The following is a 20901-nucleotide window of genomic DNA, read 5'->3' as shown; positions in this document are numbered from 1 at the left end:
CTGCATATGAGGAAGAAATTTTACATTACTATATAAATTGCTAACAGCTATCCATTTAAGCCAGCAGAGAGAAATATATTGTTAATGATAACTTAAACCGATTCTCAGCTCATTTTGAAGACACAGTAGTGACTCCTCAATTGAGAGTACATTGAAATTTGCATTTAGAGGACCAAACTTCTGTTTTCCATTTTAAAGACTGGCTTTAGTCTCCAAATTTGGCATAATATTTCTTACAAAGACAAACTAGATTTTCCATACAATTTTTTCAAAAGAAATACTCATTTTGCGTTTCTCACATTTCATTGGGTTCCTCTACCTATATCACATTTTCCACAAACACCAAACTTCTTCTCTCATACAAACACACACCCCTGACAGCATGTCACTCGCAGGCTACTTTGTAAAGGCTCTAAAGGAACAAAGCTACTTCTCGGTTCGCACAAACCTCACCGAGCTTCACCACAGTTAGCCAGTGGAACTTCCCTAACCTAGCTGCCACTTCCGCTTTCAGACACTCTCAGTCTAGCTGACTCACAGGAGGCAAAATTTCATCCAAAAAGAATATCTGAAGTTCTGTTTTTCATCGAAAGTTTCTGAGCAGCTGTGTGCCTGACTCATCCAGGAGGTTCTGCACATGCTCCTGGTATGGCAGGGAGTCAGGCTAGGCAGAAGGGAACATGGAGGTGGGCTCTGCAGAGACACTGGGGTACGAACAGGGATGTGAGAGGCAAGCAGGCAGAGAGTAGGGCTTATGTAGACAGGGTTTACTATACGCAAGGATGCTTGCAGGCAGGGAGCTCTTTGTACTAGGATATCAGCACTTGAGGGGCTCCCAGGGTGCTGTTGCCTCAGCTTCTCCACACTGAAGCCAAGGAGAGAAGTCAATTCTGACAAGCTCCCCGGGGTTGGTGAGACCATGGCTTCTTTCCAATTAACCACAGGCAGATTGCCTGAGCAAAGTCCCTGTTCCCTGCACTTGTCCTCCATAACCAGCTCAAGTTGTATTCTTGGTTATGGATTTGGGGCCCAGTCCTCAAAACATTTTGCACGTGCTTAGCTTTCCACACCTGGGTAGTCCCATTAGTCAGTGGAACTATTCACACATGCATACAACTAAGCACTTGGAGGCAAGCATTTGCAGCATCAGCACTTTACTGTTGATATGCCAGTATAAAACCTGTAGGCACTACATGTGCTTTCTTCCTACAGTACATACCAGCACTACCAGTTTGCTCCTTTCACAGACTCCTGGTAAGTAAGGATAAGGCTGGGCTCCTTCTCCCTTCAAACAGGAACTCAGCCACTGAAAGATACTGGGAGGCTCAGCAGAAAAAAACGAGGGATGGTGCATGAAACCTGTTTGGGCTTAATCAGATTAACAGTCATTGTACTGAGCACATGGTAAACAAAGACACTGAGATTGCTCCATTGTCCCTAAAGTACAGACCAAACCCTACAGTATATTGCCATTATTTTTTAAGTAAGCAGGTGTAGTATGTTCAACGTTTCCCCAAACAATTCCATTTCTATAACCTCCAGACAGATGGAAGTCTACTAAAGAACCTTAACATCTCAAGTATGAGACGTCAATAAGCCTTTCAACAAATAAGTTTAAAAAAAAATCAGAATATTTGGAGTGATATTTACATCATATCTATCTCCAGTCTCGCTAACAAATCAGATCAAAATACCACAGTAATGCACTTGACAAGCACAGAAAAACTGAAATGCTCTGTTTTTGCATTAGATAAGTAATGTCACTTTCAGTTGTGGTAAGAAGAGTTACCAGAAGTAATTATACAGCGTACAGAGACACTTTGTTCATCGAGTCATTTCATGTGAACCCTGAGTAATCACCCTGAAACTCACCTTGATCGATTATGCATGTCTGCCTGGAGGTCTTTACAAGTGCAGGATACTCTCTGTAGTAATAATCTATATACGCTTCCAATTTTAAGTCCCTGAAGTGAAAGAGATGAGAAAAGGCAGCTAGAAGATGAAAAGCATTGCATGTGCCCCTGATTTATGAACTTCAGCTGTTGAGTGTATTCTTATTTAACATGTCTGGGATGAGTAGGCTGGGCATGAGGAGCAACGTGCTGTTTTTCCTTTCCTAGCTAACCATTCCCCTGACACACATCTCTCCTTCCCCCCCAACACCAACTTGTGATTTTAGGCTTTTCTGAATGAGATTCTGTGGCCATGGGCTGCTTTTCCCCACAACCTTCACCACCAATACTAATCTCAGTGGTCTAACGCCTCTGTCCCGGCAGCTTATGCTGAATATTACTGGCAATTAGCTAGTAAAGCCAAACACACTGGGCTTGGCTCTCTGTACAAGACATAAAATATAGTTTTCCCCCTGTGGGATTTGGTGGGTTGTGGGATGAGCTTGGATTATTTTTTGGGTTGCAGACCAAAGACATTTGAGAACCATTAATCTAGGGAGAAGAATGGCCTAAACACAGAACTGAAATCCAAGAATCTCTGAGTTCCATCCCGGTTGTGACACGGACCTCCCTTCTGTGGCTTTGGACAAGTTATTAAGAACTCTTCCTCAGTTCCCCCTAGTCTGTAAAATGGGAGTTAGAGGGGTGTAAGGGGCATTCACTGCAGCTCAACATTTTTTGACCAGGAAGTTCTTGGACTGACACGCTTTCTCTGCTTGCTGACATTTGTAAAGTTTGCTTAATAAAGAGAAGGTTTAGGGGTGACTTGATCACAGTCCATAAGAATCTACAAGGGGAATTATTAATAATGGGCTCTTCTACTTGGCAGACAAAGATATAACACCCTCCAATGGCTGGAAGTTCAAGCTAGACAAACTCACACTGGAAGTAAAGCAAAACATTTTAATAGTGAAAGTACTTAAGCATTGGCACAATTTATCAAGGGTCGTGGTAGACTCTGCATCACTGACAAGTCTTACATCAAGACTGGATGTTTCTCTAAAAGCTCTGCTCCAGGAATTGCTCGGGAGCAGGTCTCTGGCCTGTGTTAGACAGGAGGTCAGGCTAGATGGTCACGACAGTACCTTCTGGCCTTGGAATTTAACAATCTATGCTCCACTTTAAAGCTTATTCCCAAATTCACTCTCAAAAATAATGCATGCATGTCATAAAGAGACACTGTGCAGTACATGACAGACCGAGTTCATTTCTGTGACTTATTACTGGAGGTACCTTGCCAGCTGAACAAGCAATACAACAAGTGAACGAATGCCTTCTCCCATCAGGCTGTTCAATTTAAGCTCCTCATAAATCAGATGAAGCACAAAGAAAATAGCAGGAATGTGGGTGAAGAGAAGAGTTGAGGAATCCAAGCTGAGGCTGGGTGAAAAGTCATCTTTTGGAAATGAAGTTTCCAACGGATCCAACCGCAAGGCTCTGGACAGAGGGTGAGACTCAAGGTTTCTATGGTAGTCCGAATTGAGCAGATACTCCCAGTCCTTAGGCAAACAAAGAGAGAATAATGTATAGGTCCCTAAATATATCCTCCCTCTCCAAGAGAGTCCTGAACTGTGATGTCTTTCATTGGATATTGGTGCAGGAGAACTCTCATAAAATTTACAACAAAATGTTCAAAGTGACATGATCTATAGCAAACATGAATGAACATCATTAACACTCCAAGCTACTTGGCAGAGAGAGACACATGTAATTCCTAATTGTTGAAGAGGCTGGCAATTCTCCCAGTAAGCTGGGGCCTAGGGACCACTCAGCCCTCAGACATTTCTGCTATTAATTACAAATGGTGCTAACAGTTCTCAGGCTTTACTATCAAAAATCCATTAACTCCTACATTCTCTGCTCCATATAGTACACCACGATGTAATGCTACAAAATGTATAACAGCATGCAAGGCACCACTATCCATGCTGAAAAGTCTGTCCATAGACAATAATCGAAAAAACCCAGATCTCATAGTTTGGCTTCTTCCTCTTCCCAACATTTTGTTATTTTAATTAACCGATCTAGAGTAACCAGATTGCCCCCCGACCCCAATCCACCATTCTGCCCACCAACAGTGCCAGCTTCGATGTCTCATTTGTCCCACTTTCTTCTGCACTGTCCCTATATATGGACCATGCTGGTCCACAAAACTATTCCCTTCTATTTTAAACCCCTCTTGAAGGTCCACTTCTCCTGTAGCACATACGAGAAACTTGCCAATTATGCCTTCTGCCAATAAAATAGAATAAAAAATAAAATGCAGCATCTTCGCTCCACCACACGCTGTACAAGCCTTTGCTAACTGCATCTCTTACTGACATGACATCATACTTCGCTACCTCAACTCCTTTATTACATCACCCATGGTGTCAAAGGTCACTCATTTAGGTCCCTGGTCCTGCAGTTTGTGCTATACAGGCAGAATACTGTATCCATGTGGACCCTCACTGAAATAATTAGGACTTTGTCCAACTGCACAGAACATGTTACAGGATTAAAGCCTTAGTTTGTACATTTCTTGGCAAGTTTTCCTTCTGTGCTGGAACCGTTGGGTGACAATTAAATAATAATAAAGCAGCTGAGGTGTTATGCTGTAAAGAACTTTTGCTTCTGTTTCTGCAGAAACTAACTGCTTCAGCCTGAACTCTTTACTAAAATCCATAATAACACGTGCAATTAATGAGCTAGGGAATTTTATACTGCTAGCTTGTTAAAACGTACTGAGCAGACAGGGATGGGATAGACTATTAGTAAAGGAACAGAGCATCCTGGGAAGATTTCACATGTTCTTGGGAGCAATATTTGGGCATGCTAATTGAATGAAGTATGAATCAAATATGAACTACTACTTATATGTTGGTACGTCTGATATAATTCACCCTAGTGAGGGACATGCTGTGTTAGACACTGCACAGACAGCTGATGATACGGCTTCCTCCAAAAACTTACAATCCCATGGAAACCCCCTCTAAAGTAGCCAGTCAGAGTTTGCTTCCTCTGATCTGCCTGCATTGTAAAGGTCTGATCTTTTATTCAACTGGTAGCCTGCTTTTATTTTTAATAAATGCTGACTCCACCTCTTACTTCATCTGATCCTGTCTCTGAAGGTCTAGCTTTCTTGGGAGCAATGACAGGGGAAAGGGAACCTTCAAAATCAAGCTGCAAGAAATAAAAAGGCAAAATTAACTATTGTAAAACCCTTGAAATTACATACATGAATCAACAACAAGAACTAGAGGTAAAATGTAATGTCTTCACCAAAGTTAAGTATTGTTTCTTGGCATAGCATTAAAAATTACACCCTTTACTTTCCCATAAAATCATATACAACAAAGAAGGGAAGCCAATTACCACAAGTGCATTTGGTTTGTGAATTTCATATTCTAACTTGCTAATATTTAGTGTTTTGGTGGGGGGGGAGGGGGAGAGAAATGCTGACATTAGTGCTGGGCTAATTCTACAAATGCATTTCAATGGACTTCATTTCAGTGGTGCGTGCCCCTGGAGTTTGCTTTCTGCAAACATACTCGCAAACGAACGTTCTGGCAGGAAGGTCCACTGACACAGAAAGCTAAATGAATGCTCCAAAGTATTACAAGTATCTGCACTGCAAATCCTGTTCTGAAAGGTATATGCATCCACTTGGAGAACAGAACTATGAACTGTTACCTGTGTGTTCTATCAAAACAGCATGAATATTAACTATTCACAACTGAGAATGATGACACTTTGAAAGCAGCAATATCAGTGGTGAAAGGGAGCGTATGATCCTCATAGACAATTGTTTATTAGCATGATGGGCACATAATAGAAGTCAGACACACTAAATACAGTAAGAATGTGTATATGTTTTTTAAAAAAGATACAATTGGAAAAGTTCATTTTATAATTCAGAGATGCCTTGTTTAAAACAGGTTAAGGCATGCCTGCTGCTGAACTGAATGTATTTGGATAATCATCTTGAACTTTGTGAAATTATTAATTATGCAAACAATTAACTAATACTAATATAAGCCTAGAAAAACAAACGACAAAGTTGTGAGTTTACTTACATTACGTGTCCATGTCAATCTGTCAGTATTGTAACCCATCATGTTCATGAGGCAGGTTACAAATAAACTCCACTCAGAGTGATAACTTGGCCCTCCAGGAGCATTGTAAGCATTATACCACTTGACAAGCATTTGTACCGCGATCTCTTTGGGCAGGATAGACTTAATTCCTTGTAAACATCTTTTCACTGTTTTGGGGGGAAAAGAAAATGTTTATACTATCTTCTCACATTCACGCTTGTATAATGGAGCCATGCCCATGACTCCAAAATTACTGTTGTAAAAGCCATTTCAAGCCCTACTTTTGGCCCTCTGAGTGTCCAAAAAAAAAAAATAACAACCCACAGTTCAGCCCCACCCATTTATTGGCCTGGAAATTCCCATGCATAATCTCAAGTCAAAGAGAAACGTGCTTCCAACTGCAAAGCAATCAGCCACTGTTCAGTTTTCGGACACTGGAAATGTATTTCCAAAAAATTTTTTGCAACGTGTCCCTTTTTTGCTCGCTCCTGTGGAAGTAGGGAAAGAATTGACAAGGATTTGTAGGGGATCTTAATGCATGTTTTTCTCCAACACTCCTAACGCTGTGTTAACAGATCAAATTTCTTGTGCTCGTACTCCTTAAATAACAGTGTACACACTTATTTTAGGACACTTTGTTCCCAAGTTACCAGAGAATACTACTGGCTATGAATCAGTGAACCTACAAGAGCACAGCTAGATATACATCAGCAAGTCTGTAGCTAATCACATGAACTTACAGCATTAGGTTCTGCATCATCATGGCCCAAACACTACATTTCACAGCTGTATAATGAAGTGTGCAGTTGTGTTTTATGGTTGGATTCTGTTCCTTACCTAGCTCTGAGGTGGCAATTTCAGGAATGGTAATCCTAACCATCGAGCTATTGCTGAGTTCCTGGGGGGAAAAAAAAATTTGAAGTCAAATCACGAGGGGCATTTTCAGATAAAACCAAGATTACAGTCCATCTATACAGGAAGCTTTATACATTAAACTTATCCATAACAGATCTTTTTACTAAGCTTGAGACTTTCAAGGTCATGGGAGAGCTGTTGGACTTATAGGTACTCGAATTCCTGTAAGTGATAAGAGGCAGTTTTCCTAAAAAGGACATTCTAAAGGGTGAGCATGTGGAAGTATAACATGGGTCTGTGAGTCAGAAGCTCTCTGAAGAGCTTACTACACGGGATAAACCAGGGCTCATTATACTTTGCTTGCCCTGTTTCAGAAACAATCCACAGGAAAACACTTACCAGAGTTACTCTGTTGTGAACAGGGTCTCGCACAGCGTGAATGAAAGTTCCAAGTTGTTGGAAAGTACAATCATCAATGTAAGAGGAGTCAGGAAGTTTGGAAGAATCTCTCAACTCTGGAACTGGAGACAACAGCACTCCCTGCAAAGGGACAAAACAATAATTAAAAGCTGAAATTGTGGGTGAGTAAGTTAACAAGTTTGAGCTCTGCATATTCTGAAACCAATCCTCTTCCTTCCATTTTAGGGTTTCCAGTAAGACACCAATGACTAGGTGTGACGCTGGCAGAATCAAGCACCAGCTCATGCCAAAGTCCCTTGTAGACTGACAAACACACAGCTGGAATCCGTCTGGCTCACCTGTGTGTTAGAATTGTTAAAAGCAGATATTAGAATTATAAGAATGTGTGTAGTGTTCAGATTTTATTGAATGCTTGTGAGTTGCTGCCAGCATTAACCTCACTTAGAACATCTGTATCCCATATTGTAAGGTAATATTTAAGTGAGCCTCTCTGACTGTGTAAATGACCAGGCATAAGAAAGACATTAATTAGTGTGAAGGGCTGATCTTCAAAAGAAGGTGTTATACACTTCCCAACAGGAAAGATCCAGTGACACTAGATGGAGTATTGTGGGATGTTAAAGAGAGCAAAATATATGTGTTATGGACTATAAAGGCTACTATTACCTTTTGAAGCTTAGGATTTTAATTCATTCGTGTATCTATCTTTACCTTGTAAATAACACTCTAAAGTCCTTTTCCTATTTAATAAATCTTTATATAGTTTACTATAGGATTGGCTATAAGCATTGACTTCAGTGTGAGATCTACAATGCAATTGACCTGGAGTTGGTGACTGGTCCTTTGGGATTGAGAGTAACCTGAATGCTGTGATCCTTGGCATCAGGGACCATCTCACACACAGAAAGGCTCGCCTGGGTGGCAAGCCAGATCAAAGTATCCACAGGGACCATGTGTGACTCCAAATTAAGGCTATTATAGTGCCTGAGGAGTCTACGCTTGTGAATTGGTTGGTGAAATCTAAGAACAGAACTCACAGCCAATTTGGGGGTTGTGCTCTGCCTCCTAAGAGTGGGTACTCATGCTCTTGAATCACTGCAGGCAGCATTACACTAAGTATTAAGAGAGACATGAGTTTTAAATGACATTGTCAGCTACTTAAACATTCTTGACAGCACAGTGACAAGAGAGTCATGCCACATTCCTAGTCTCCTACACAACTACCACACAATATGCATCCCCATTTTGACTGATTTACACGGACACACATCAACAGTTACAAGCTGAATGTGGCAGAGGAGTAAGGAACCACATGAGTGAGGTGAGCACATTGAGGAGTGAGGGCTAGCCGAGTTAGGTGTCAAGAGCAAAGGAAGGAAGTGGGGTTTGAGCTGCAGGAGATGGATGGGAGAAGCTGAGCAGCAAGAAGTCCCTCTGTGATGAGCTGTCTCAGGCTCGTCAGAACAGAGATCTTCTCTGACACACCACGAGGGGATCACCCAGCCGCTCTCGTCTCTTCCCCACGAACATAAAACCCATTTCCTCCCCATGCTCTCAGGGGGCAGGTGGTTTGACAGGGGGCTTTGGTGGGTTACCGCTATAGATTGTGGTGAGGGGCTGGGGGAGTAAGTGGAGTATGAGCTCAGGAGACTGAGTGGGAGAAGCACAATCATAGGCTCAATCTCACTGTTCTCACAACATCCCCATTCACTCCCCAGCAGCACTCTCAGCACATCCTCATACCCAACCTATGGCCCTGTCCATACTCCAGAGTTTTGTCAGTCAGAGGTGTGGAGAGATCTGATCCCTGATCAACAGAGCTAAGATGGCAGAAGCACTAGTGCAGATGCAGCAGAACTGCAGTTACGGGTATGGTTTGTTTCACTGGAGGGGGCAAGGAGATTCTCATAGACTCATAGGTCAGAAGGGACCAATATGATCATCTAGTCTGACCTCCTGCATAAGGCAGGCCACAAAACCCTACCCATCCACTTTTATACAACCCCTAATCCAGGACTGAGTTACTGAAATCCTCAAAACTGGTTTGAAGACCTCAAACTGCAGAGAATCCACCAGCAAGCGACCCATGCCCCACGCTGCAGAGGAAGGCGAAAAACCTCCAGGGCCCCTGCCAATCCGCCCTGGAGGAAAATTCCTTCCCGACCCCAAATATGGCGATCAGCTAAACCGTGAGCATGTGGGCAAGACTCACCAGCCAGCACCCAAGAAGGAATTCTCTGCAGTAACTCAGTTCCCATCCCATCCAACATCTCCCCGCAGACAATTGAGCAGACCTATCTGGTGATAATCCAAGATCAATTGCCCAAATTAAACTATCCTATCATAACATCCCCTCCATATATTTATCAAGCTTAGTCTTGAAGCCAGATAAGTCTTTTGCCCCCACTACTTCCCTCGGAAGGCTGTTCCAAAACTTCACTCCCCTAATGGTTAAAAACCTTTGTCTAATTTCAAGTCTAAACTTCCTAATATCCAGTTTGTACCCATTCGTCCTCGTGCCTACATTAGAACTAAACTTAAATAATTCCTCTCCCTCCCTAACGTTAACGCCCCTGATATATTTATATAGAACAAGCATATCCCCCCGCAGCCTTCTTTTGGCCAGGCTAAACAAGCCAAGCTCTTTGAGTCTCCTTTCATAAGGCAGGTTTTCCATTCCTCGGATCGTCCTAGTAGCCCGTCTCTGGACCTGTTCCAGTTTGACTTCATCCTTCTTGAACATGGGACACCAGAACTGCACACAATATTCCAGATGGGGTCTCACCAGCGCCTTATATAACGGTACTAACACCTCCTTATCCCTGCTGGAAATACCTCGCCTAATGCATCCTAAAATCGCATTTGCTTTTTTAACAGCCGTATCACATTGGCGGCTCATAGTCATCCTGCTATCGACCAATACCCCAAGGTCCCTCTCCTCCTCCATCGCTTCCAACTGATGCGTCCCCAACGTATATCTAAAATTCTTATTATTAATCCCTAAGTGCATGACTTTGCACTTTTTACTATTGTATTTCATCCTATTACTCCTACTCCAGTTTACAAGGTGGTCCAGATCTTCCTGAATAGTATCCCTGTCCTTCTCTGTGTTAGCAATACCCCCCAACTTTGTGTCATCCGCAAACTTTATTAGCATATTCCCGCTCTTTGTGCCAAGGTCAGTAATAAAAAGGTTAAATAAGATCGGTCCCAAAACCGATCCTTGAGGGACTCCACTAGTAACCTCCTTCCAGCCTGACAGTTCACCCTTCAATACGACCCGCTGGAGTCTCCCCTTTAACCAGTTCCTTATCCACCTTACAACTTTCATATTCATCCCCATCTTTTCCAATTTAACTAACAGTTCCCCATGCGGAACCGTGTCAAACGCCTTTCTGAAATCGAGGTAAATTAGATCTACCACATTTCCTTTATCAAAGTAATCCGTCACCTTCTCAAAGAAGGAGATCAGATTGGTTTGGCACGATCTACCTTTAGTAAATCCATGTTGCAATTCGTCCCAATTACCATTGACCTCTATGTCCTTGACTAATTTCTATACCCAGAAACGTATAATGGGGCCTAGTCCAATAGAAAACAGACTCAGGTGCTCAACGACATCATGGCTTTTGCAAGTACATAACAAACTTTCAGTAAAACAGTTCACTTCTCTCACCTCCTCTAAGGGCCCTAGGTGCTTATTCAAAGGCTTGGAAGGAGTATTCAGGCTATCCAAAGGGGTGCTCGGCCGAGGCATTTGGTTTGACATTGTCAGCGACGGTGCTGGCAGTCCAGGAATAAAAACCTTCCCTACCTTTTTATAAAAAGAAATGGTTAGTTTTAACATGCGAACTCCTCTAACGCACACACATTCAGGTCAATGGCAGCAGCAGCAGCAGCAGCAATTATTAATACTTCAAAGAAAAATGTTAAGAAAATTGGGTATATGGTGAAAATCAAACAAACATCGATAGACAAGTCCAAAGTTGTCCCATTTTAACTTTTTCCCCCAAGCTTTGACACATTACAGTATTTTCCAGTACTACTTCTCCACATTTCCACATGCTTGCATCACTGCTGCATATTTAAGTCAACTTAAAGTTATGACAGTTTCAATTTAAAAAAAACTACTTTTAAACAGTATAAAAATGTCTAGAAACATCTGTTTTACACAGTTTCTAAACAAACCAAAAAGCATATTGTCTTTCTACGTAACTTATATAGCCAACCTTATTTTAATTATAAAAGTGTAAAAAATAAAGTACAACATAACAATAGTCTTTTGCAAAGTAACAAGTTTTGACATTTAAAACCCACTGACACTTCATGAGAGACTGAAAGCTTTTAGCTTTGGAGAACTGCTCACTTCTCATATTCATAGGAGCCTCTTTGTTTTTAATAACTCAAAAGCTAGACATGAAAACCTCGCATCAAGCAACATTATCTCCAGACCTAATGCTTTTCTAATTGTTCTGAGGTGTCAATGACCCAAGAGCAACATTTCCAGCACTGCACAAGGCAAATCAGACAGCAACTCCTGCTTTTGATTAGATTTGATCCGAGGACCTGCTCACCTCCCCAGGAAGTTGACGTCAGAAGTCTCCCAAAATGGCCTAAAGCAGTAACTGCTGTAGCAGCTTACTGCATATCAAACACACTTGACACGACGCTGGTAACAGAAGTTACAACAGCCCCGTTGTGACACAGGAAATTTCAAACACCTTTCCCTTGGGGTACTAAGAATTTTAACTTGATTACATGATGGTACGTACCCGAACCACTCCAGAGTACAGCACCAAGTTTCCATTGCCTTCCAGAACCAGCAACGTGTCAATGCTCTATAAATACCAAACAGTGTGTTAAAACATCTGGTATTTGAGTAAACACTACATTTAGACACTGAAAGTACACCGAGGTTTTATATTTAAACACACATGCTTACCTCCACAGGGGCTGCATCCTTTGCCTGTATATTGGTAACAGAACCAAAGATCAGCTGTGACTTATCGTTACTCTCTTGAAACTTTACACAGCTAAATATTTGGGAGGGGAAAAAAAAAGATTCAACCAAAAACGTTATATACCAGAAACTCTCTCCTATGTGGTGTTATGAAAGAGGGAGAGGATATTAAAACAGTGGTATCCTTCCCTCCTTTTTAAACACAAGATAACACTGTTTCTACAGAATCTCTAAGATGAGGAATGCTGTTTTTTCCGCTACTAATTAACATCATTCAAAGTAATAATCTTTGTTAAAATTACCTAGAATACTACTAAGGGTCTAGGGTGGGAAAAGCAAGCATGCCACTGGAAGGACAATGAATTTTTTTTAATCTTAGTTTTATTTAAATGCCCAAACTTGTGTATGCTATAGTTGCACATATTCATGTGATAGAGAGACACATGCATCACATTAATGTAACAGATTTCACTATCCCATATCCAGCTCTAACATTTATTCAACAATTCACAGGTACCCAGAAAAACCCACACAAGCTTACCGCAGCTGGAGCTGGGATTCCACTAAAAAGCACAAGAACTTTTGTCCACAAAGGTCAGTTGTAATAAACACTTTTGAGGCTTGGGAATTCTTCTCTCTGTCAATATTGAAACAAGAGGCAGTGATCAGCATAGTGCTTTGGCTCACTGTTCTAGGGTCAGTGGAAGAGTGTTACTGAAGAGAATATTAAGCACAGCAAGCTGTAAGTCATGGCTGGATATCAGCCAAACAGTGGACTGGACGGCCAGAGTTTGCCCACCCCGATGTGTGTCACTATTTTAGAAATTAGCATTTCTAGATCCCAACCTGCATGCTCCCTAGTTTTGGGCACTCAGGGCACAGACTTTACCGGCCAACCCTAGTGTCAAATTTGTTTTATCCTTACTTTTCTGTTTGATTCCAAATGTTACTGCTCTACTTTGGTTTCTACTTTTGGGTCATATTTGCTGAAAGGCAGCTGCCCTCCATCAAAAGCCTGCAGTATCTGCATGAAGCCCTCTTTGAAGTGAACAGCACCAATTTCAACCACTTAATAGCATTGGAATTTGTATAGTGATCTCAACAGTAGCATTGACGTTTGGAGTCAAGCTGGCTGAAGGACTTTAGTATACGATCATAATGATAATGAATGACAGTGCTGATTTAGAAGGGAGGAGAGTTGCCTGGTCAGGCTTGCTTTTGGGTACAATTTGCACCTATTATCAAGCGAGCACTGCTGCCACGGTATGCTTGCAAATGCCCAGCTGAGTTCCCGGTGATACCAGCATTGATCACTTCTCACAAGGGCTGCAACAAGCTCCCAGCCACCAGCTGGGCACCTGTTCACCACCAAAAACTGTCAATGAACATAATCCCCCCTAACTGCGGCTGATGGCAAAGGAAATAAGATTCATACACTGATTTTGCTCAAGCAGGAATTGTCCCTGCACTGCCTCTCTTCCACTAGCTGTGTTCCAGCTCTCTAGAACCACATGATGGCCTCACACAGAAAGGCAGAAAGCTTCAGTCCATGGCTTGGCATTGGCTGCAATGATACCAACATTAGTAGTATCTCCACTTTGGGCAGCTCACTCGGTATTCTGCCAAGTACAACAGCAGCAGCACTGAACGCCACTCGTGATACTTCTGTGATTTTAGCTACTTTCTTTATTTAGCATCTTCACTAATGATCTAGGAGAAAAAGAGCATGCTAATTAAATCCACAGATGATATTGAGAGGTGCTGGAAACACCAGAGACAGAAAAATAATAAGAACGTGCCAAGAGACTTACAATTATGGCAAGGTACTAACAAAATGACATCAGTTTATCACTGAGGCATTACTGCCAATAGGAAGGGCTAGCTCGCACTCAACTCAATTGTAACATAACTCTTTTGGATGGTTTGCGAGCAGCAGGGATTTGAAACCAGGTCTCTATTTTCCCAGGCAGGAGACAGGCATGCCTTCAGATCCAGAGCTCCTGTTCTACTGCTGATAACCCAGCCAAGTGTCCTGTTACCAGTGATGGCACGTAGAGGGATTTCAGCTGCAGCACATCCTGGGCACTTGGGATGAGCTTCCCAGCTGGAAGCGTAACTCATATTTACACACCTTGGTTCTCTGTCCCCAGTCTAGTGGCTGGATCAGATAATCATCAATAATCCAGCTACAGCTTTTGATCTAACAGATCTGACTCTGAGCTGAAAGACAGCAGAGGCTCATGCTTTTACAGCCCTTTGGCTGACGACCCATCCAGGAGCATTTGCATTATACAACTACCATTACCCTTAAGGACCAAAAAACTAAGCTTGAGACATTCCATCTAACACACTGGATGGAGCGAGACTCGAGTAAGAATTCTAGCAGACAGTATCTGTAGAAATGGACATTCCACTGCCCCTATCACCACATACTCAAGATCTACTGTGCTATTCCCATGCACAGAGGAATTTACTCTCATTGGGATGGAATGCAGTGGCTACTTAACAGCACACAATTGCTTGGGAGAAAAGTGAAGAATATTTCATGCCCTTGCAACAGGAAGAAGAATTTAGATAGGTAGAATGTAATTACAAAAATAGGAGTTTGGCTAAGACATTGTGGCTAATATGATAATTTGTTTAACAGAGGCATGGGATCTTTAATGTCTTCAGATGGTGAAGATACAGTTTGATAGCTCATCAAAAAGACGGCATCTTCAAAAACAGAGTGCCCCATATCCCATGCCAATGCACTGGGTTCAAACACTGACTTCCTGGGAAGAGTGAGGCCTACTGAACCACCCACAGCACTTCTGCAACACACTGGTACTTGAAGGTCTCAAAATAAAGTAGCCATCAGACACAACCCCGCTTAGCTCATGAGATCCAATGTGACAACAATCCAGTTTAGAAGGCTACAGGACACAGAGGTTAACATATTTAAAAGTGCCCAAGTCCCATTTTCAAAAGTGAGCTGGACACTTGGGGTATGTCTATACTTGCAGTTACACACCTGCGGCTGGCCGGTGTCAGCTGACTCTGGTGTGCAGGGCTCGGGCTAAGGGGGTGTTTAGCTTTGGTGTAGACATTGCCCAAGCCCAAATGTCTACACCGCAATTAAACAGCCCCTTCGGCTCACGGGACTCAGGCGAGTCAGCTGACACAGGCAAGCCCCAGGTTTTTAATTGCAGTGTAGACGTACTTTAGGAGCCTTTCACTGAGTCTTAGTCTCCTAGGTAGTTTCTGACAGAGGGACTTAGGCACTTTTGTAAATGTTACCCAACAATACTAAACAATCCTTCGTTATGAAGCATTACGGTGTATTCAATAGTACACACACCTGCTTTAAGAAGCAACAATTTCACTTTAGTCTTTGTCAGTGGAACCGCAGGTCTAGTTAAACCCAAACATAAGCTTCCAAACCTCATGGTCATGATGGTCTCTGTCCACAGATGGTCTATGCACAGCTCTGGAACAATTGGCTCCGTTTCTGGAGCAAGGAAGGAGTCGCTGGAAGCACTGTTTGGAGAATGGCTCACACTGTGCCTCCGTGGTGACTGAGTGTTACTGGAGAAGTTGAATCTCTGCACTCCTGAGAAAGATTGCACCCCTAAGGCAGGAGAGTGAGAACGGCTGCAAAGAAAGACAAGGGCCATTACTGAAAATAGATCGTAAAGTCAGACAAGCTCACGTGTGTGCAGCAGAATCCTTTTCCACAAGAGGAGCCAGGGAGCTCACATGCTAGCACTGAATTTTCTCACAGTTGCTAATTCAATACCTGCCCATTTGCTCACAGGAACACACCAACCCTCCAAGTAGTTTGCTAAATACTTCTGGAAGAGGCTTCAAAAGGAGGGGAAAAATAGAAAACACTCTGTAATGCGCCATCTGGTTTGTGAAAACCTATCCCCAGCCTGCCCAGTATAAATATTATTGATTTTAAGGGCAGTTCTGTGTTTATGCTAAAAGCTCTGCCTTGAGCTGTGCTGCAAGTGGAGAGTCCTGCCTCCATGCACAGGACTTATCTAAAGTGCAAGTGGCTGATTCTTGAAGGAAATAAAGCTCTCTCGGGCTTCCCGAGGGAGACATAGGAAAACGGGTAACAGGATAGTAAAGTGCACAGAGGATGTTGAGCTTTCACTCTAGAAAGATGCCACAGAATGTCTGCTGAAGGCCAATGGTGGGCATGGAGAGAACAGAATGACCTATGGTGCATTATTCTATGTTGCTAAGATACCTCACTATCCCTACTAAGGCCAACAGGGCGCTGTGCGAGATATTTAAACACAATACAACTAGTTTTAAGAAGTCAGCATAAACTCAATATGAATACAGCTGATTAAGGGGAAGGGAAGGAAATCAACCACATGAAGAGGGTTAAAAAAGAGACTGCAGGGAAGTTAGAGATGGGAACCACTGACGAGCAAGACAAAAACATATGAAAAAAGTTGAGACAGTTACCTAAAAAAAGAGAGAGAGAGAGAGAGAGAGAAATGGACCAATGATATTGGGGAAGCAAATTCCACACCCTTGGACTAACTTCAGCAAAGGTGCTACGCTGAACAGCAACAGCTGGATCTCAAAGTGGAGGGCAGCGTAGAAGCTTTGTGCTCACAGGTATTTGCACCAAAGGAGAAGGCTGCAATTGTAGATGGGGTCTACACTTTTACAGTGCAGATCTACTCTAAAAAAAAGCAACTATGTTTAAATGGCACCTTCATATTCAGCTACCTACATGTGTCAGATCTGCTGACTTAGGGACAAAAAAATACGGCTTTGGCGCTTTTTACTCCTGAAAAGCCTATAGAGCCAACATAACTAAGAGTGAGTTACATCTGATTCCAATTTGCACCCCAGAGTTGTTTACTCAGCGCTGATCAGTTACACCTGTGTAGCCCATTGAAGGCAAGGGGGTTGTAAGGAAGGACCAAATTTAGTCTGCAAACACTTATTACTGGGAATGATGCACATAATGGAAAGAACCCAGACTGACTCAAAGAGCACAGACTGAGCTTGAGGGCTGGCCAGCAGTCCAACATCAAGAGGAGTTTTTTTAAATACGGTGGGCTGCTCTCTGGTCCTTTTAAAGGTGAGAATAGCAAAATACCGTATTTATATGCAAATACCACCAGTAATCTGGCTGAGGGAGACACTACCCAGAGAATAGCGACAAAGAGTCCTGTGGCACCTTATAGACTAACAGACGTATTGGAGCATGAACTTTCGTGGGTGAATATGTGCATGTGTCTGACGAAGTGGGTATTCACCCACGAAAGCTCATGCTCCAATACGTCTGTTAGTCTATAAGGTGCCACAGGATTCTTTGCTGCTTTTACAGATCCAGACCAACACAGCTACCCCTCTGATACTTGATACCCAGAGAATAAAATTCTAACTATCCTAATTTTGAAATTTGTTTTTATCCTTTGTGAAACCCTTCCTGTTAACTGGAAATATTCCAGTATGTGCCATCACAAATACCAGAGGCCTACACAGCATACTGCAGAAGGCAAGGGACAATGCTACTGATGCCAGAAACTACCCAAAATAGATACATTTATGTTTCTTACATGGCTCCATATTGTCAATTTACACTTAGACTCATAGACTCTAGGACTGGAAGGGACCTCGAGAGGTCATCGAGTCCAGTCCCCTGCCCTCATGGCAGGACCAAATACTGTCTAGACCATCCCTGATAGACATTTATCTAACCTACTCCTAAATATCTCCAGCGATGGAGATTCCACAACTTCCCTAGGCAATCTATTCCAGTGTTTAACTACCCTGACAGTTAGGAACTTTTTCCTAATGTCCAACCTAAATCTCCCTTGCTGCAGTTTAAGCCCATTGCTTCTTGTTCTATCATTGGAGGCTAAGGTGAACAAGTTTTCTCCCTCCTCCTGATGACACCCTTTTAGATACCTGAAAACTGCTATCAGGTCCCCTCTCAGTCTTCTCTTTTCCAAACTAAACAAACCCAATTCCTTCAGCCTTCCTTCATAGGTCATGTTCTCAAGACCTTGAATCATTCTTGTTGCTCTTCTCTGGACCCTCTCCAATTTCTCCACATCTTTCTTGAAATGCGGTGCCCAGAACTGGACACAATACTCCAGTTGAGGCCTAACCAGCGCAGAGTAAAGCGGAAGAATGACTTCTCGTGTCTTGTTTACAACACACCTGTTAATGCATCCCAGAATCATGTTTGCTTTTTTTGCAACAGTATCACACAGTTCACTCATATTAAGCTTGTGGTCCACTATGACCCCTAGATCTCTTTCTGCCATACTCCTTCCTAGACAGTCTCTTCCCATTCTGTATGTGTGAAACTGATTGTTCCTTCCTAAGTGGAGCACTTTGCATTTATCTTTATTGAACTTCATCCTGTTTACCTCAGACCATTTCTCCAATTTGTCCAGATCATTTTGAATTTTGACCCTGTCCTCCAGAGCAGTTGCAATCCCTCCCAGTTTGGTATCGTCCGCAAACTTAATAAGCGTACTTTCTATGCCAACATCTAAATCGTTGATGAAGATATTGAACAGAACCGGTCCCAAAACAGCCCCTGCGGAACCCCACTTGTTATACCTTTCCAGCAGGATTGGGAGCCATTAACAACTACTCTCTGAGTACGATTATCCAGCCAGTTATGCACCCACCTTATAGTAGCCCCATCTAAATTGTACTTTCCTAGCTTATCTATAAGAATATCATGCGAAACTGTATCAAATGCCTTACTAAAGTCTAGGTATATCACATCCACCGCTTCTCCCTTATCCACAAGGCTCGTTATCCTATCAAAGAACGCTATCAGGTTAGTTTGACATGATTTGTTCTTTACAAATCCATGCTGGCTATTCCCTATCACCTTACCACCTTCCAAGTGTTTGCAGATGATTTCTTTGATTACCTGCTCCATTATCTTCCCTGGCACAGAAGTTAAACTAACTGGTCTGTAGTTTCCTGGGTTGTTTTTATTTCCCTCTTTATAGATGGGCACTATATTTGCCCCCTTCCAGTCTTCTGGAATCTCCCCCGTCTCCCATGATTTCCCAAAGATAATAGCTAGAGGCTCAGATACCTCCTCTATTAACTCCTTGAGTATTCTAGGATGCATTTCATCAGGCCCTGGTGACTTGCAGGCATCTAACTTTTCTAAGTGCTTTTTTACTTGCTCTTTCCTTATTTTCTCTTCTAAACCTACCCTCTTCCCGTAAGGATTCACTATACTAGACATTCCTTCAGACTTCTCAGTGAAGACCGAAACAAAGAAGTCATTAAGCATCTCTGCCATTTCCAAGTCTCCCGTTACTGTTACCCCCTCCTCATTGAGCAGTGGGCCTACTCTGTCCTTAGTCTTCCTCTTGCTTCTAAGGACAGAATCCTTTCAGCTTGTTCCATAAAGTAAACTCAGACATTAAATTATCCCTTGAAGCCAGAACCTCTATGTGCAATGGCTGACAATCTGGGACAATTTTATCCCAGACGTAAAGATAAAAACATGTCAAGTCTTATAATTCTTGACAATCGTCAGAACACAAAGCAAAAGCAGCAGATATCTAAACTTTGACTGGAAGAGCTGCCAGGCTGCCACTTTGCTTTGTCTACAGCCCAGTGATGTAGCCAGCTTTCTCACTGAGTTAATCAGGCACACTGCAATGATTAGCTGTAAAAATCAACAGAAAAAGGAGTGTTCAGGAGTGGAGAAGACTGTCTCCCCTGCCTTAGTACTGCCCTGCATATGAATGTCAATACACACGCTGAGGCAGCCCAGGTGAGAGGGTGGATAGCTCAGTGGCACTGGGACTCAGGAGACCTGCACTCTGTTCCCAGCTACACCACAGATTATCTTTCTGACCTGGGACAAGTCACTTGGTCTCTCTCTGCCCCAGTCCCCCAGCACTGCCCTATCTCACAAGGACACTGTGAGAAAAAATATACTGAAGACTGAGAGGCACTAGGACACTATGATAACGGAGGTCAAGTAAGTTATAAGATAGGTCCCGTTTTAGATGTTGTATAGAGTCTATTGCTAACCCTGCATCAGATGTGCTCATCTTTTATGCGATTAAGTAACACACAATTTATTTAGCACCCACCTAAGAGCTGCCATGTTGGATATGGAAGGCGAGCGGGAGTGCACGCTGGGCGACGACACCGACCTACTCTGGCTGTGAAGAGAGGAATAATTCTGGAAAGGGGAAGCCATGGGTGAATCTCCTTTGGAGAGACTCCTGAGGTGGGCAGTCAAAGAGCTGCTGGTGGCCACGTGTTGCGGCGTCCCCACTTGCTCAGAGAACTTTAGGACTGTGCTCTGCTCCTGGAAGAGACAAAAGAAGCCATACGTCACAAGGAACATGAGTGGGTCATAGCAGCCCAAGTGCCCTGGGGTCACTGACCAGCTGTTTACTTCATCAGCACAACTCAAGTTAGATGTCACACACTCAGACTCATTTGCTGCTAGACTTCTGAACCCTGGGGTCTAGTTAGTAACACTGCAGCAGATTCTGAAGATACTATTGTTCTCCAGGGACACAGTCACTTCAATCAAGCCCTAAGTGAGGTAGCTCTCATGCAGTAGCCCCACAGAATGGAGGGGAGAGCATCTGCTTTTCCCTTAGGACTCCTGCATGGAGCAGGG

General features: G+C 42.8%; 1 protein-coding gene across 1 annotated transcript in view; it reads right to left on the bottom strand.

Annotated features, from left to right (window-relative positions):
* ANAPC1 (anaphase promoting complex subunit 1) overlaps nucleotides 1-20901 on the bottom strand; it is a 78548-nt gene that overhangs the window by 39285 nt on the left and 18362 nt on the right. The window contains 13 exon segments of the mRNA XM_030558219.1: nucleotides 1220-1368; nucleotides 1873-1964; nucleotides 3186-3451; nucleotides 5040-5114; nucleotides 6008-6195; nucleotides 6866-6926; nucleotides 7283-7423; nucleotides 10980-11117; nucleotides 12076-12141; nucleotides 12246-12336; nucleotides 12805-12900; nucleotides 15687-15896; nucleotides 20360-20580. Coding sequence (XP_030414079.1) covers nucleotides 1220-1368; nucleotides 1873-1964; nucleotides 3186-3451; nucleotides 5040-5114; nucleotides 6008-6195; nucleotides 6866-6926; nucleotides 7283-7423; nucleotides 10980-11117; nucleotides 12076-12141; nucleotides 12246-12336; nucleotides 12805-12900; nucleotides 15687-15896; nucleotides 20360-20580 — 1794 coding nt within the window.

Source organism: Gopherus evgoodei, chromosome 3, assembly GCF_007399415.2.
Source record: "Gopherus evgoodei ecotype Sinaloan lineage chromosome 3, rGopEvg1_v1.p, whole genome shotgun sequence".
Classification (NCBI taxonomy): Eukaryota; Metazoa; Chordata; order Testudines; family Testudinidae; genus Gopherus; species Gopherus evgoodei.
Note: the sequence above shows the minus strand (reverse complement) of the source record. Positions and strands in the feature narration are given on the sequence as shown.